This window comes from Podarcis bocagei (assembly GCF_964188305.1).
Source record: "Podarcis bocagei genome assembly, chromosome: 8".
Taxonomy (NCBI): domain Eukaryota; kingdom Metazoa; phylum Chordata; class Lepidosauria; order Squamata; family Lacertidae; genus Podarcis; species Podarcis bocagei.
The window spans coordinates 66,291,233-66,310,431 of NC_138133.1; the positions used below are offsets into that span (position 1 = coordinate 66,291,233).

Sequence of the window (19,199 nt, forward strand, 5' to 3'; positions counted from 1 at the left end):
CTATTTGTAACATGTGTGAGTGCTAACAAGGAGGAACAGGAAGGAGAGAAATCAGATGAACGTGTTTGCCAATGTAGAGTTTACATTTACGTTACAGAACAATTTAAGTGAAAACGTGTGTAATCCTCACCTTTGGAGTTTTCCTCTAGGTGCCCACCAGCCATCCATGCAAGGAAATGTATGTGTGTGGCAGTAACATTTAGTTTCTCGTTTCTCAGCAACTCGAATGAGTCTGGAAAATGGGTTATTTATACCAAGCAACAAAAGCACAGGCCATTCTAGATAATATAGATTTGCCTCTATGTCCTGCTCTGAGTAGACCCAGTGGGCTTAACTTAATCATCACAGAGCTACCATTCCCAATAAAAACATATATTTTTTTAAAAAAAACCCAATTTTAAAAAATCAATCCTCCTTCTCAAAAAGCTTTACAAATTGTAGGACTGTGGCGGGAAAAGAGGTCTACTAAGAACTCTCAGCACCCATAACAAAATGCAGCTCCCATGATTCCCATGACACCTGGCTTGAGAGCAGTACACGTGAAAAGGATCTAGGAGTCTTGGTTGACCACAAACTTGACATGAGCCAATAGTGTGACGCGGCAGCTAAAAAAGCCAATGCAATTCTGGGCTGCATCAATAGGAGTATAGCATCTAGATCAAGGGAAGTAATAGTGCCACTGTATTCTGCTCTGGTCAGACCTCACCTGGAGTACTGTGTCCAGTTCTGGGCACCACAGTTCAAGAAGGACACTGACAAACTGGAACGTGTCCAGAGGAGGGCAACCAAAATGGTCAAAGGCCTGGAAACGATGCCTTATGAGGAACGGCTAAGGGAGCTGGGCATGTTTAGCCTGGAGAAGAGGAGGTTAAGGGGTGATATGATAGCCATGTTCAAATATATAAAAGGATGTCACATAGAGGAGGGAGAAAGGTTGTTTTCTGCTGCTCCAGAGAAGCAGACACGGAGCAATGGATCCAAACTACAAGAAAGAAGATTCCACCTAAACATTAGGAAGAACTTCCTGACAGTAAGAGCTGTTCGACAGTGGAATTTGCTGCCAAGGAGTGTGGTGGAGTCTCCTTCTTTGGAGGTCTTTAAGCAGAGCTTGACAACCATATGTCAGGAGTGCTCTGATGGTGTTTCCTGCTTGGCAGGGGGTTGGACTCGATGGCCCTTGTGGTCTATTCCAACTCTATGATTCTATGATTCTTTGGGGGAAGCACTGACTGTTTAAAGTGTTTAAAGTGGTGTGATACTGCTTTAAATGTGTAGTACAGATGGGGAAGTCCTTTGATTTTAATAGATCCACTCAGAGAATGACTTAGCTTGATATAACCCCAAAGTTCTGTTTGTAGAGTTTGACCTTCAGAGCTACCTACTAAAGAATAAATTCCGTGTTATTTGCCAAGGGAAATGTAATTTTGCAACCAACATGAATGCAAACTTGCATATTTTTATTGTTTGCATAATTTGTTCTTCGGCTAGACATGGGAGGAAAGTAGCTCCACATGCCACTTCAACCTACCTGCTCAGTTGCCCTAGTGACTTCTGAGTTTCTCCAGGTACAGCCCAGTTTTAAGTCACTGAGTTTCTCCAGATTTGTTACTGTGCTGTGTAACAAATCCTGTGCTTCTACATATCCATGGAATATACACAGCTTCAACAAACCCTAGAGTGTTCACGCTCCTTGATGCAGTAACAGAGCAGAATCCAAATTCCTTAGATGCAGGCAACCTGGATATTCCCACAGAAATGCAGGTGCTTGTGGGCTATTATACTCAGTCTCTGTGTCTCCTGCTCCTGTTTCATTTGACTGGTTCTCTTTGTCAGCAGCTGCAACCAGTTCCATTCACCCTGCCAGCTTCAGCGTAAGCCAATTGCAAGGTCAATTTTCACTTTGCTGCAGAGGAGTTGCAAGGCAGTAAAACCTGATCATGTGGCGTTTTCCATGTTACTAGCACATGTCATCTTGTTTGGCCCTGAGTGTTCCAAGTATATACATGCATGCGATGCATATCATTCCCATAGAAAAAGACCCACTCTGGGCTCTCTTCAGATCGTATAAATCTTTCGCCTTTTACTGAAAAAGACCCACATTCGTACAGTGGAAAGATGACCAGACCTAAGGAATCCAGAGTTCTCATCCTATCTTAGCTATGGACTCACTGTGACAAATTTATGTACATGCATCTATTTTTGAATCTCTCACATCTGTATCACACTCTTCCTCCAAACCCTTCAGGTCACCCACCTCACTACTCACATGCCTGAGAGTTATGCACATTTCTGCTCTGTTTGTGAAAAGTTCTGTAGTCTAAAAGCTGACACCAACATTGCCTCAAGAAAACACATCAGCTGCACTACGCCTTGTTCATGCTAAAGAGTGTAAATGAGTTAAACGTTAATCAAGGGGGTTAAGTGATTTTAACTACAGTATAGGAAGGTAATAACAAAATACATACTTTTTTTTTAAAAAAGTACTGTAATAAATTGTTGGGAGGGATTGTGCGTTTATCTGATACGGTTAATTTACTGTGGAATCTGTTTGTAATTGGTTACTATATATACAAAATTATGTTGTTATGGTGATTATTGGAACAAGTTTGCTAGAAAAGGCATTTGAAACAACCATTCCTTAGGCTCACCTTCAAGCACACGCATTCTGGCAGAAATGTGCCATCCTTTAAGGCTTTTCCCTTGCTGTCATGCCAGAAGCCTTTATAAATGTGAACTGAGATGCCACTATTTCCTGCTCAAAGCAAGGCTGTTTGTAACAACTGTCTCAAGAGTTCTCACCGGCTTAATGAGCTGGTAGCTGCTTGTTCTGGAAAGGCAGGCAATCATATGTGTCTTTATCTGTTCATTAATCTTAGCCATACTCAAGCTGCTCTTCTCTGGCAATTCTTTACCTTTGTGCCGCATCGCCTCTCCCTCAAATGCCACCGAGTTGTGATAAATAAAAGTCAAGAGTTCCAGGGCTCTTTCGTAGCATTATTAAATCTAATAATGAACCCAAAATGTTGGCAACCTATCCTGAGAGGAGATTTCCTTATAATTGGATATTGTTGTTTTTTGCCTCTGCCCGGTGTCATTTCAGGAGCTAATGCCTTCAGAAAGCTGATCTATAGAGGTGTATCTCAATCTGACAATCTATTTGTCATCGAGAGCTTACTCCAGGAACGCAAGGCACACTAATTTAAGTGCAACTTCCAGCAGGTCCCCTATTGCGCTGCAAAGAGATGCCGTGGTAAACTGAGTGTTTGGCTTCAGAATTCATGAAGAAATCAATTTTGTAAACATGGAAACTCAATGTGCAGGTGTCACACTGTAGAGTACAGAGTACTCCAGGATAAATGTACTCTGGGATAAAGAGTACTCCAGGATAAATGGCTCGAGAACTTCAGCTCTAACATGTCTATTAACCACTGTTTCATTGCTTGAATCCATAAATGAATAAATCCATTTCCTTACTGGGCTCCAGGATGTCTGTTAAGAACTCATTAAATGTTTCCAAAGAAATACTTGGTTGCAGCAGTGGTCCCAGAAAAGGGTTTCTCGAAGTACTAGGAGAATGCACTCTCTTTGGGGAGTATTGTTGTACCAGTTGGGGGCAGAGTTTGGCAGGCCTTCCCAGTATTTGTTAACACATGTGATTTCTCAAAGTGTGGGTGCTGACCGCCGTTGCCCCCCAGGAATGCTGAGATGAAGTCACAAGCTCTTGAGCCATTAAGGTCTTAGGAATAACACTTACAATTACATTAAAAGGTTTATCCTCCATTCAGTGAGAGAGGCACCACTTCAAATTGTCTAGGAAATAAACATCCCAAATGCTAATATTCAGAGATGTGTAAACAATCACTCAGTGGATCATTCGTTACCCTCAGGTGAGATGCTAGGGACCATTTGAAAATTAGCAGAGGTGTCTCTTTTCAGGAGGAAGGGCCGGAGATCTGTGGTAGAACATCTGTACTGCATGCAGAATGACCCAGATTCAGATAAGAGTAGGGTTGAGAGACTTCTACCTGAAACCCTGGAGAACCTCTGCCAATCAACACAGGCAATACTGACAATATGGACCAATGATCTGACTCAGTGTAAGGCAGTGTCCTATGTCCCCTCCCTTTTAACACTACAGGTACTGTATATTACAAATGACTTAATAGAGTCAAGTTCAAATAGGTGAAATGGTTTATCTATTATTTTTTGGTCAAGAAACTTCTGGACTTATTTACAAGGCTTCTGTCTAAAACCAAAATGCAAGTTTCCCTTCCTAAGTTCTTTTCCAGATATCTGTAGATCCAACCATAACTGGCTGTTGGCTGGTATATAGTCTAAACACTTTGACCCTCCAAGCATGTTTACTAGAGGTATGTTCCACCAAGTTCAGTTCAACTTTCTTCCTGATATGTGTCCTTCGGACTGAAGCCCTAGCAATCCCTATTTTGGGGGGGGGGGGAGTAAAGTGGAATGTTGATACATGAATTCACCTCCACAATTTCACCAAGTTAAAAATTATTTAGGGTGTGTGAGGTAAACACAGAGAGGGGGAAAATAGGACAGTATTTTAATAATTATATGTTTGTCTTTGATTTAACATGCAAAACAAACTGAATACAATTATACAATAGTCCCGAAAGTTACAAGTTTTACGGTAAGGTTACCAGATGTCCCCGTTTCCCGGGGACAATCCCTGGATTTACAAATCAGTCCCCTGACAAAATCCATCCATTCTGACTGAAGTTGAAAAGTGTCCCCAGGTTCATTTAAAAAACAACAACTCGTAACCTTATTTACAGGCTATTGCAGCTCCCTGGTACTTGTCTGGTACTGGTAATTGCAGTGCCGCCCAAACTGGCAATAACCGATACTGTTGTCTCAACTGGGGACAGTAAACAGATTGGCCCACTTTTAAAAAATAAAAAGGCTCCTACAATGTAACATTTCACAGTTGTGCATGTTTGTTCATCCAAACAAGCTACAAAATAATGCTGAGGCATCTGTTTGAGAGACACTGGAACCTAACGTTTTGGCTGTCTCTTCACAAATTTGGGATTCAGTAAACATTAGCAGAGAATGGTACTGGTTAAGGGCATTGACATGCCATATAAAGTTCCTTTTCCCCTTCTTGGAAACATTTTAAATCTATATGTTATTATATAAAACATGGCACACTGAGGTTAAGTTAAACGGTCACATAAAAGGATATGCATTCACAATATTCTTTTTTTCTGATTTAAGTACAGTTCACACAACTTAACAGACCAGTGGTATGTGGTAAAGGCCATGCTTTTTTCTGGGGGACGCAGACCCCTAAATATTTTGTGAATCTTTGTACTTTTGTCCATTTGCTATATTTATTTTTCCTGACTTGAACTATAAAATGGTGATTTTCTTGAGTCAAAATGAGGGTACTCCTAAACATTTTTTAAGAAAAAAAGCACTGGGTAAAGGAACAAGCAAACACCCCTCCACTCCCATTCCAAAGAAAGCTGGTGCCAGGGGTGGGAATTGCTAGGCATTTGTCATGGCCCACACCCCTTGGAGAACTATTATGCTCTGAAACTGCTTGGTTCTGCTCTCTTCCTCCTTGCTAGTCCTGCCTGTTCACCTGCCCTCTCTGGCATGCAAGCAATGAGAAAAGGGAGGAGATGGAGAAGCAACATCCATTTCCCTTGGGCTCACTGTCAGGCTGGTGTGCCGAAAAGTGAGTGGGCAGTGGTGCATTGGAGAGGAAAAGGAAGGACCATAGAGAAAGGGGTGCCAACTCAAGAGACAACAATGCCTCAACCATACAGAGAGCATCACTAGTGCACTGTGCAAACACTTGATCTCATAATTCTTCCTCCACAGACAGGAGAAATCATGCATGCTGGGTGCCAAAGTGCAATGATGGTGCCAGTTCTCTAAGTTGCATGAACCAGACCCTGGTTTGTTTATTGTTCCGTTGAGAGGGGAAAGTACACAAATAATCATAGCCAGTTTATTCATTTGCCAATTTCATTCTCACAATTACAAGCAGAATTCACTACAAAAAAATGCCAGGAAGCAATTCCAACACTACCTCTCTCTCTCTTTTTGCAATTTCAGTCAAGTACCATATTATCATTTCTTTAGTCATAAAAAACCTGAATTATCCTGCCAAAAGAAGTAAAACTTTACATGTAAAGTGACCAATTTTTCAGTTTGGATTGGTCTGCATTATGTTTCCTGTTTTTGGAATGTTTTCATGTTGTGTCTTTCAACTTGGATGCATTATAATAGCTGACTTTCAAAATCTTTATGACAAACAACAGCGAAAGAAACACCTATGATTTGGTCCACAGACTGAGCAGAGTAGCTTTATGGTCAGGATGTTAAAATGAATTTCAAGGCTTCAATAAACATACCAAATAATTCTCTATTAAGCTTCCATATCCTAATCAGCACTAGGGCTTCTCTGATGCCCCATTAAAATGAACGAACCATGTGAACAGCATCATAAATTTCCCAACCATCAAATCTGCACAAATTCATCACGAGTAAAAAAAAAATTGCAGACCTTATCATATACTCAGATGCATTTTTTGTATTATCTATTTTTCCTTGGAACTGAGGTTAGGGGAAAAAACCCATATACATTATATTTAGAATTGTATCATACAAGAAAGTATTAAGGAGCCAGGATGTTTCAAATTTACTGGGAATTTGTATGGAAAAGGTTTGTTAACCGTTATTTGAACTTATGAAAAATGACTGCCTAATTGCCAAAGAGATTTTTAAAAAAACAACCAGCAACCATGTATCTTCCATGTTGATATTGCAGGAGCAGCAATGGTATAATTAAAACAGAATTTCAACTTTATATTAATGAAGCAATGCGCTAATTAAAATCAACATCGACTGAACTTTCTATTTACATTCGTTAAGATAGCCCAAGAGGCAAGGAACTCTGCTTCAGAGGCATATGTGAATGCTTGAGCTTCTGTCATCCAGGTGCCATTTCTGACAGAACACATGTGCCTTGAACAGTTGGCAATGAATGAAAAAGATGACTGCTGATGTATATGCACAAAGGAGCCAGGGTGACACTGAAAATAAGCATGCACCAAAAAATATTTTTTTAAAAAAGGAATAGAAGGGTTCTTCTAAACAGAGAGGTTTGCCGTGTGATTCTATGTATAGATGTGCTACAATTACAAATTATTAAAGCATGCTTATTTGGGAAGTGTTTCTTCTGGCAACTCTTGATAATTTGGAAGCTTTGGATCGTAGAGTTTGATCTGAGTTGACTCCAAGTAGCTTTTACTGAGTCGAGGCTCTCCATATTCTATACAAACATCCATTGAAAGCCACAGCAGAAAATGCTTTGATGGTAGACATAGGTCCCATTGGGAGAGGGAAGAGCAGTGTAGTGACCCGTCTGTTTCCATTAGCTCCAATCTTAAAATATTTGATTACACTTCTCTCGTCTGGTTCTTGCTTCTCTCACTGATGGCTATACTTGAGCACAGTTTAATTTGCTGTTAGGAAATAAATCCAAGTATATCAACTTGTAGGCCAATACCATAAATTACCTTTAATTATTTTCTCGGTTAAAATCTGCTTTCATTGCAAATGGAAACGCAAGGTGGTTAACTCAAGGTGATCTTTGCAAATTAGTTTTTAAAAATCCCCATGAATTAAGACTGCTTGTTTGATATCGACACTTGCAGAGGTTGCAACCAACCTAGGCTGCAATCCTATACACACCTATCTGGGAACAAGTCCAATTGAACTCAATAGGCCTTACCTATTCGTGAATTGTCCATAAATTGTGCTGTCCTGGTTAGCATCCTCTGGACTCTTTTGAGCTCTGGATCTTGGCATTGGGCTGTTTTGCAGTTAATAACAATGACCATCTTCCAGCCAACATTCAGCATTTTACAATCTCCTTATTCTGAATGGGATTTAAGCACGTTTTACTCTCTCACTGAAATCAATGCAACCTATGTGTGTTTTTGCAGCATCGTGGCGAATGGTGCAAGAGGGTACACTTGATGCATTGATACAGAGAAGACTGTGCTGGTGTGGTCGAATCCCTCTTCTCCAGCTTGTCTACACTTTTTGCTCGCAAAGTCAAAGTAAACCTTGGCATACTAATACTTGCTCTCACTAATTACTGGGTATGATCCAGCTATAGTTAAGCACATTTAAATTCTCACTGGTATTAGTCTAAGAATTAAACATATGCTTGAACCTTTCCTACTGCCTTTAATGCAACTTAACATTCTTAATAATGGAAGCATGCCCACAGACAGCACAGACAATGTAACTTCATCCAGTTCCATCCTGTTTGGTTTCGGTTTGTCATCCTTTGAAAATAACAAATTAATTCCAAGATGAGTCCAGAGAAATCAGAGTCTGCCCTCCAACATGGTAATGCTCATAAATGTAGGAAATTGTATTCCGGAATCAAATATTTTCCAGCTCAAATTATGAAACAAACTATGAAAAGGCTCTATATCATTGAATAAGCCAGGTTGAATAACAGAGGTTTGGTCAGTGGGCTTCATCATTAAAACCCGTAAGCCTTGCTACAATATTTCAAAAGTTTCCAAAGTGCAGGAACTTGTTCAAGTTATGGCCACCTCTGTGAAGAGACGGCTTGTTCTTCATCATCATCTTTTCTAGGAAAAAAAGCTTGCAAAAAAGACATCTGCTAGTTTTCATCTTGATCCAGTTCAAGGTCAACCTCTTCGGACAGGTTAAGATAAAAGAAAGCATAACATGCTACCAGAAATACCAATATAGCTCCAAGGATGAGGCTGACTTCCTGTAGCAATGATAAGATCGGGGTTGAAAAGAAAAAAAGTTAGACAAGTCATCATTTCAGTTTAATTAAGAACAAATGACATTTTTCATTCATAAATACATTAACACTGTATGCAATTTACTCAACACATTGTAAATTATCATGGTAGGAAACTTACCCTGTAATTTACTCAAGCGCAGTCTGATGACCCTCCTCATGCAAGGCCCCACAGCAATGAGCTACACAGTTTACTTAACCAATGTCAAAATACACTTTAAAAAACAATAACCGTGAACAAACACCCTGACCAAATAATGATAGAATCTAAACTGAAGGCCACTTTTGGTTTGTTGGTTTGTTTTACCACATGAGCAAACCTAACCTTCCTCATGATCTTCAAATTTCTAAAGGGCTTTCACATGGAAGATGGAGCAAACTTGTTTTCTCCCGCTCTGGAGGCATCAAGCTACAAGAAAGGAGATTCCGACTAAACGTCAGGAATAACTTTCTGACAGCAAGAGTGGAACAAGTCTCCCTGCACTCGCCTTCCTTGGAGGTTTTTCAGCAGAAGTTGGATGGCCATCTGTCATGCCTTCCAACTCTACAATTCTATGATTTGGTGGTTAACATGCATTAACAGTAAGGGCTAAAGCAGATGTGATATCAATGCATTTCTTACGTTTAACACACACATCTTTATTAGTGTAAATAGCTGTGGGGATGAAGAACAGCACGGGATTTTTGTAGGTGAGGAATTCAATTCCTTTCCCCCTGGCACAAATCTGATGACAATCTCCACCCCTCAAGCTACTGCTTTGGCCAACAACTTCTATTAAGGCCAACAGGACCAATCACTGGGGTGGGGCTGGGGCTTTTCACTGGAATCACAGCAGAAGCAAAGGCTTCATTTCTCTCTCTTCACCCACTGTGGTCCTAATCTTCTTCAAATCTCCCCCCCTTTTTTTAAACTGCACATTTTTAAAAAGTGCATTTAATGTCGCTTCTAGTCTGGTTATCAGAACTGAATCTGGTCACCATGCGGCTAAAGAAGAAAGATTACTGTATAACAGGCTTAGCAAGCGTTTTGCCCAGGACTCTGAAGAGGGACAGAATTCACAGAGTACTTCCCACCAGCAGCATCACACATTTTTAACAGCACCCTCTTCCTAGGCAATATATGTGAACTTTGAAAGTTCCCTATCTTTCTGGGAGCTGGGAAGCAACCTACCATACCGATTAAAAAAAAAATGTTAAGGAAACCCCCCAGGCACTTGGAACTTATTCTGTAAAATGAGCTTTACAGCTCTCTAAATTATAGCTCGTGTCTCAAACTTACTGCAGGAAGAACGTGGGGCAGGTGGACAAAGACCAGGGCTCTTCCACCTTCTGAAAATACTATTTAAAGCTAAGAGCCATTTCACCAGGCAGTTTCATCTAATGCTGGAAGGCTGTGACCTGACACAACGAGGACTGGCTCTAGGGTTGACATGCATAAATGAGGCCTTTGGGAGGCCGTCTTCCTCATTTGAACGGCATACATAATTAAGGCCTTTCTCACACACATGTGTTTGCACATTGTGTAAAACTCGAGCCGACTTTATATCTTTGAGCTGGATTTAATGATTTTCACGTAGCATGCAAGTTCTCTCTCTGCAAGCACTTCTGAAAGTACTCACGTCAGAGAGAAAGCAAAACAGTGTCATCCCGAGAAAGAGTTAACGTTCCTCTGTCAATTCTCTCCCCCATCGCAAACTCCTCTGGAACACACTTCATTTGCATTTACATGAATCCGCTTTATATTTTATCAGAATTTCATATCCATAATTCAGTATATGCCACCGCATACACTTTTCAAATATTATCGCTTCTTGGGGCGAAGATTTCTCAGTGGATTGTCATTCTGCAGGTAGCACAAATTTCCTTTTCCACACAAATAATGCGACTCACAGGTTTGAGACAACAACAACGCCATTTAAAAACTGTTGGTGTGCTTTTGTTCCCAACCCATAATTATAAGGATCGTCAGGTTAGTCTAAACTTTGGGATCCTCTTTTGGTTTTATCTAACGGAATTTCAAAGAAAAGAGCTATGTAAAATTTGTTTTCAGAAAGCGATGGGAATAAAAAAAAAAGCAAGAGATGGGGGACTTCATGCACACATCTTCTCTATGTCAAAATGCAATGGTCATATAAGGCAGAATTCACTCATTTTCTTGTATCTACTACAGTTGTGCTCCTAGACCTATCTGGGCCCAGCAATACTGCTTAAGGGGGTCCTGGGCAGGATGACCTCAGGTGGTTCTCCACTCTCTGGGTCGTTTCTAGTCTTCTGATTTCTTCTATCATTGCTTGCTCTCCTCCTCAGCTTCTTCTTTCCTGCAATCTGATAGTTAGGGGCAATAGAGATGGAAGGAGTCCCCTTCTCTTTACCTTGTCAAAAAAGGGGGGGGGATTTGCTACACCCCAGAAGGTTAGAGGATAATCCAGAACACACTTAGTGAGGCAGGGCATGCAGGTCATTGCAGGAGGAAGGAAGTTATTGCCATAGATGGCTTCCCTCATTTTTCTGCTGACAAATTCCCTTCTGGCAGCTGACAATCACCATTGGATGGTGTATGTAACCAGCACTGCTTGTTTTTAAGGGGAAAGTATGATAGAACTGTATGATAGAACTATAAGGGACGTAGGTGGCACTGTGGGTTAAACCACAGAGCCTAGGGCTTGCCAATCAGAAGGTCGGCGGTTCGAATCCCCGCGACGGGGTGAGCTCCCATTGCTCGGTCCCTGCTTCTGCCAACCTAGCAGTTCGAAAGCACGTCAAAGTGCAAGTAGATAAACAGGTACCGCTTCAGCGGGAAGGTAAATGGTGTTTCCGGGCGCTGCTCTGGTTCACCAGAAGCGGCTTAGTCATGCTGGCCACATGACCTGGAAGCTGTACGCCGGCTCCCTCGGCCAATAAAGCGAGATGAGCGCCGCAACCCCAGAGTCAGCCACGAACAGACCTAATGGTCATGGGTCCCTTTACCTTTACCTTTACGATAGAACTGAAGAAATTCACAGTAAGGATAGTGACTCTTAATTTTTTGTTGAGTAGCAGAAAATCGTTTCTGATTTTCAGCATAAGACAAGGAGTTTGCAGAGTAGCTGGATGAATCCTTTGCACCTGTCTTTGCAGATAGGGCAGATCCCTTTGCTCCAACTTTTATCGGACGGAAGACCAAGGAACTGAGGGAAATGGGAGTTAGAGGAGATGGCTGTGTTCTACCTTCGCTGCTGGAGGCAGTAAGCCTCTGAATACCAGTTTGCTTGGAATCAGAAGTGAGGAGGGTGCTGCTGCACTCAGTTTCTGTTTGTGGGCTTCCCACAGACATCTGGACTTGACAGGCCATTGGCCTAATGCCTTTCTTTTAACAGGAAAACTATTTACGCATGGAGAGGTTTTAATAGACATAGGAAAGCACATAAATTTTGCCGTCTACCACAGTCATCCTGCTTCAACAACACAGAGTCAAAAACACTGGATATTTATTGCCCACAAGTTACTGTGTTGACATTATCAACAAAAGATAAAAATCACTCATTGGGGAAATTAAAAAAGTATTAAATGGCAATGACTAAATGAAAGTTTGTTACTTTCAATCCAGCATAAAAATGATAGGCAATCAAAATGTGACAGGATAGACTAATTAGCATGCCAGTTTTGAAATTAAAAGTACCCTACTGGGGTTGGTTTAGAAAAGTTTAGGGCCCGTTTTGAAGTAAGGGGGGAACCATACATTTTTTTAAAAGAGCAAAGTTGCATCCCTGGTGAAAGCTCAACCTGTCTACCTGGGTAAATCATAGAAAAATAAGCAATAATCAAGATTATTATTGTTTTAGAATAATGTTTAATTAAATTAGTGTTTCTGAAACTCCATGAAATCAAAATGTCGTTCTAAGCTGAATTGATCTTTTGTAGCCCCCAAATCAAAAAAACTTCGTATTAAGCTCCTAAATAATCTACCTTATTTTTAATATGTCCAGTTCCTACTGCTCCAACTTACTGCTGCCTAAAATGTGATGAATCTTCAGTATGGCTATTTCCTTCAGTATAGATAGGAAAATGAATGCAAATTGTGTATATGTTACCACAGCTTGCTTATAAATATAGCCCATGGAAATATTGTACCGGCATGCTGGCAGAGAATGCAAAACCCTGAAACTGGCATTCGATTTCACACCGTTGTTCAGCCCGGACACTGAGGTCCAGCTCCGAGGGCCTTCTGGCAGTTCCCTCCCTGCAAGAAGTGAAGTTAAAGGCAACCAGGCAGAGGGCCTTCTCGGTAGTGGTGCCTGCCCTATGGAACACCCTCCCATCAGATGTCAAGGAAATAAACAACTATCTGACTTTTAGAAGACATCTGAAGGCAGCCCTATATCAGGAAATTTTTTTATGTCTGATGTTTTACAATTTTTAATGTGCTGTAAGCCGCCCAGAGTGGCTGGAGAAACCCAGCCAGATGGGCTGGCTATAAATTATTATTATTATTATTTGTAGTAGTAGTAGTAGTAGTAGTAGTAGTAGTAGTAGTAGTAGTATTACAGTGATACCTCGGATTACATACGCTTCAGGTTACATACGCTTCAGGTTACAGACTCTGCTAACCCAGAAATAGTACCTCGGGTTAAGAACTTTGCTTCAGGATGAGAACAGAAATTGTGCCGTGGCGGCGCAGCGGCAGCAGGAGGCCCCATTAGCTAAAGTGGTACCTCAGGTTAAGAACAGTTTCAGGTTAAGAACGGACCTCCAGAACAAATTAAGTTCTTAACCCGAGATACCACTGTATTTAGGTGCAAGGATACCCAGGTCGTTGCACAGGTTGTATGAGCTAATGTGCATTGTGGGAGTTGAAATTAAGGTACAAGGGACTGCTGAATTTAGAGACTGTTTGGATTAACCCATTGGCTAGACTTTCATATCACAGCAAGTTGGTTCAAATGCAACATTCCCAGTCTCCCAAAGCGAAGTTTCAATAACCAAGAACATGCTACAGGCTTACATCCGCCCTCCTTCTACTTCCTCCTCTTTTCAGTTACTCATATCCAATAATTTCCTCTTTAACACAAACCATACTTTGCTACAATATCCAAACTAATAAGCTATTTTTCCTTCCTTATACGCCAAAGAGCTAAAACATAACCAAGCCATGCTTTGCAATTCTGGTTTAGAGGGCAAGTATAAACCATTATTTTCCAGGTTTTGATGTCAAGGTAACTTATAGGTAAAGGTAAAAGTAAAGGTAAAGGTAAAGGTAAAGCACCCGTGGGCAGTTAAGTCTACTCAAAGGTGACTATGGGGTGCAGCACTCAGCTCGCTTTTCAAGCCCAGGGAGCCGGCATTCATCTGCAGATAGTTTTCCAGGTCTTGTGGCCAGCATGACTGAACCACTTCTGGTGCAACGAGACACCGTGACTTAAGCCAGAGTTCACAGAAACACCATTTACCTTACCACCACAGTGGTACCTATTTCTCTACCTGCACTGGTATGCTTTCGAACTGCTAGGTTGGCAGAAGGTAACTTATATTTTGCTCTCATCTGGACACAACTAACTGAACCTGAGGACATGAGGGCAGAGAGACATAAGGAAATGGCTTGCTCATGCAACACTAAACAATGGTTTGACTTTACATCAATACTTCAAGAAGCTTGCTTCTCATTCAGTTGCCAACCAAGTTGTACAATCAAGTGTCCAGAAATCGTGTGAGGAGTGTGCATATGTGACTCAACCCTATGCTTCAACACTGAAAACACAACACTGAAGTATAATTCTGCTTCTGCAAGATTTCCTTTTACTCTCATTATCAATTTGCATAGTACTTTTCACATGCCACATACTGCACAATCTTTATCTTCTTTAACTACCATCATCCAGCCAGGGTAAGGCACACCTATTTTACAGATGGCAACTGAAGCTGAAAAATAGTTCTTTCCCAGCAGCTCTGCTGGGAATTCTTCATATGTTTCTTACGTTATATTTGCTATTGTTCTGCTTTGTAATTATGAAATTGTTACTATGCTATTGTTTGGCTATGTTAGTATGAAACTGTTACTATGTTACTTGGCTGTGTTATTATGAAATTGTTTTTGTAGCATTTGAAATGTGTTCCTGTGTTGTTGTTGTTTTGTAAACCACTTTGAGCATGATTTTTTTGTGTGGAAAAGCGCTATACAAATCTAAAGAATGAACAAATGTATTCAAGCCTCCAATATATGCATTGTTTGAGGCTATCCTCAACCCTATGCTGTGAGGCCACTTGTCCGGATAGCTCAGTTGGTGGATCATGAGACTCTTAATCTCAGGGTTGTGGGTTCAAGCCCCATATTCGACAAAAGATTTCTGCATTGCAGGGGGTTGAACTAGATTACCCTTTGGCCCCTTCTACGATGTAAAATTAAATCAGAAAGGTAAAATTAAATCAGAAAGGGACAGAGAAAATTGCGTAACTTGATAGGTTAATAATCTGCCTTTTAAACAAACAACAAAAACGGCAATCTATTTTTTCCCCATTAAAACCTGACGCACTGCACTAACTGAGGAGACGATGTTGTGAAAGCAGACCACATTGCGTGGCAATGCTTGATCGAGATCAGCTATCAGAGAGCGAAAAGAAACCACTGTTTCGTGATTATAATAGCAAATTTTGGAAGACAACCAAATACATCATCTGGCGGCTCAACAGCTGTTACAGCATGGTAGTAATACCTTGCCATTTGCTGTAAGCTATAACTTGGGGAGGGGGGAATTGATTTCTCATCTGCCAGAAACAAGGAAATGTACTTCTTTGAACATTACTGACATTCTTCTCATTAGGAATAGCTCATTTTTGCATCTATTTTTCCTGATCTGCATCTTTCCCTCAGCATGGGTTGCTAAGCTGATTTTATGTTAATTTATTTTGAACCAAAAATAAATCGAGAGGAAAGTATTGGAAGCAATTTAAACAAACTACATATGTTTAGCCAAACTCTACGACAGGGTCATGTGTGGGTGTGAAAATATTATAAATATCCTTCATATTATTATTTATTACCTTCACTTGTTCTCCTTCCTTTCTTTAAGCTTTAAAAACAGAAGTTCCAAAATAATTGAGTCCACCAGCTTCCTTGCTGGGTCATAAGAGAAGGCAATCGTTTTCCATGCTGGACATAAAGATGAAAACTGTAGGCTGGATATCAGTTATACAGTGGTACCTCGGGTTGCATACGCTTCAGGTTACACACATTTCAGGTTACAGACTCGGGTTTATTACCTCGGGTTTATTACCTCGGGTTAAGAACTTTGCTTCAGGATGAGAACAGAAATCGTGCCCTGGCAGCGCAGCAGCAGCAGGAGGCCCCATTAGCTAAAGTGGTGCTTCAGGTTAAGAACAGTTTCAGGTTAAGAACGGACCTCCAGAACGAATTAAGTACTTAACCCGAGGTACCACTGTATGCATTTATGACAAAACTGTAACCGTTTACAGTAACATCTAGACAAAAAATTCCATCATGGTCAACAGTCAGGGTTCTCTCTCTCTCCCCCCCCCCCTCTCTCTCTCTCTCTCTCTCTGTGTGTGTGTGTAGGTAACAGTACTTGCCATACATGCTGGCTCCAGGGGGCTAAGGCGCTATTGACCCCCTCTATGGGTTTTTTGAGGGGGATAGTCCCTCCCATTATAAAAACTGGACACAGAGGGACATTAGGACATCACGCAATGTAGCTCATGTGGCGTCAGTACATTGTGCAACATCACACAAGCGAGGTCAGAACGCTGCATGAGGGTCCCTCAATGTGGTTCAGAAGATGGAGCTTCTGGTACTCACTAGTTAGGAGTTCTGGCACCACATATTTTGCTGCCTTGCAGAAGCCATTTTGTGCTGACCCCCACTTTTATCAAAGCATGGGTACCAGTACATTGTGGGGTTTTTAACCAAAGAAAGCACTGATGTGCAATAATAATGAGGGCTACAATCCTACACACGGTTCTTTGGGATTATGGCCTGCTGGGACTTACTGTTGAATAGATATGAACCAAACTGGGATAGTTCATTTGGTAGAGCATGAGAGTCTTCACCTCAGAGTCGTGGGTTTGAGCCCCACGTTGGGCAGAAGATCCCTGCATTGCAGGGGGTTGGACCAGCCTGACCCTCTTGCTCCCTTCCAGTTCTCCAAGTCTATTATTCTATGCTGTAAAACATTCACTGTCTGCCTATGGGAGTTGTTTTAAAAAATTATTCCATGACACACAGTAGTTGACAAGAAGCTTTAAAAAAAATAAAATGCTGCCTATCAAAATTACTTTGCAGCTTTATTCTATGCACCCTGCATAGACAAGGAGAGGATGGCATCACCGAAGAAGGGGATTTTCGTAGCAGACCCTAAGTAGCATCTTCACTGCACAGATTTCACTGTATGCTGAAGAGAGACCTCTTTGCCCTGGCCTTTGACAATGAAGGTATTTTGTTTGGTGGGACCCACCTCTTTTGTTGAATTTATACCCATCTGTTGCCTTTGGAATGGCTTTCCATGTTTTATAATTGGAATGGTTTTACAATTGCATATTTCATCGTTGCAACTCGCCCTGGGACTTTATGGTGGCGTAGGGGCAAGAGATCTGTAAAATAGGTAAAATGAAGCTTAATTCATAAATAACAAAATGGGACTGATTCCCAAGCAGAGCCGTGTCAGATTGCAGCCTCCGAGTTTCAGTTGTTCCTGCTTGGCTGTAGGTTAACGCAAAAGAAATCAGTCATGAATATTTTAGATCCTGGCATTCCACTTAGGGTTTTGAAGTGTCATAAACAATATCTTTCAAAGATCAATATTCACACAGGACATCTATGGGGAAAAGAAACTCAACATCTCTAGGATGTTGGTGTAAGCTATCAGTTAGATATACCTTCATGCCTGGCGCAGTTTTCTTGGCCTCTGCTTTTAATCTTGTTGCTTTTAACATTGGCCTGGTTTTCTTGTAATCTTGTTTTCCTATTGACGGGGGGAGAGAGAAAAAACAGTTACTGAAAACACTCCATGCTAAATGAGGGACAATTATTTTAATGTCTGCAGCATATCCAAATTTTCCTTTACAGAGCACAAAAAGACCACTGTATGTTAGAGCTGCTTGTAGAGTGACAAACTTTGAAATGTTTGCTCTAATAGGGAATACATATGACAGTATAATTTGAGCAATTTATTATTTACAAACGGGCATCCTAAAAGACTGATGCTACGCCACATCATGCCACATCCAATGTAGAAAATTAAAAAGGGAAAGCCCATGATGAGAAAAGTTTGACGCAATTGAGAACAATTGTGCATAGTATTTGCATGGGTTGTGGGGTTAATTAGGCATAAGATAAAACTCTTACTTTTTCCGAGACAATTTTCAAGAGTTCGTAACCACTCCACTTGTAAATTGGAAGGTTATTAGGCCTACACCCAAATTCAGTTCTAGAAAAAATAAAAAGCACTTCCTGCCTAGTAATAACAGGTTTTGACCATGTTGAAATTGTTTTCACAGTATCCCTTTTCATGCCTCATGTCACAAGACTGCATTATGGCGGCTGGCTGGCCGATCAGTGTTAGATTAGCTGAAAGCTATACTTTGCAGCCTTGTAGTCATTAAGGGCTCTGATCTTAAGCAAATGCATTCAGGACTAGGCCAATGCTTGAGAGGTTTGGTTTCTGCTGCTAAAGTTACTGTTTCAGGAAGGGTGGGGGGAAACTTACCTTCCATACTTACGCACATTTTTACTGCCTTTTTAGTTTTCCTACTCTGCTGTGGCCTGAGTGCCAAAACAGACCAACCAACCTCGAAATGGCTTTTTCACTCTTGTGGGCAGATCCACACCTTAGATTTAAAGCACATGACTACCCCAAAGAATCCTGGGAACTTAGGGACCAACTAAGTTTGTTCTCGGTATGAGCTTTCATGTGCATGCACACTTCTTCAAATACACTGAAACAGTGTATCTGAAGAAGTGTGCATGCACACAAAAGTTCATACCAAGAACAAACTTAGTTGGTCTCTAAGGTGCTATTGGACAATTTTTTAAATTTTATTTATATATTTCTACTGTGTTAGACCAACACGGCTACCTACATGAATCTAGAATCCTGGGAACTGTAAGGGTGATGATAATTATAGCTCTATGAAGGGGAAACTACACTTCCCAGCTTTCTTTGCTGGAGGGGAGAGCAGCTATGTGTGGTGTGACCATCAGGGAGCATGTGGTGAACATTATAAAGCCATGTAGCCATATAGCCATATAGCTAATTAGACATGGCTATAGGATGATGTCACTGAGGGCAAATGAAGCCCCACCACCATTTTCGGTGAGAGGGCAAAGAAGGAACTTATCCTCTTTGCCCAACCGAGACAACTGAGTTGACGCTCCTTGCCTTGC

General features: G+C 41.1%; 1 protein-coding gene across 4 annotated transcripts in view; it reads right to left on the reverse strand.

Moving 5' to 3' along the window:
- Nucleotides 1-4,943: 4,943 nt before the first annotated feature.
- The window catches only part of TRIQK (triple QxxK/R motif containing), a 47,486-nt gene continuing 33,230 nt past the window's right edge, over nucleotides 4,944-19,199 (reverse strand). For all 4 annotated transcript variants that reach the window (XM_081205320.1, XM_081205322.1, XM_081205321.1 and 1 more), the window contains 2 exons: nucleotides 17,693-17,778; nucleotides 4,944-8,794 (listed from right to left, as the gene is read on the reverse strand). In XM_081205320.1, coding sequence (XP_081061446.1) covers nucleotides 8,681-8,794; nucleotides 17,693-17,778 — 200 coding nt within the window. In that variant the 3' untranslated portion in view covers nucleotides 4,944-8,680. The remainder of the gene's footprint in view (nucleotides 8,795-17,692; nucleotides 17,779-19,199) is intronic.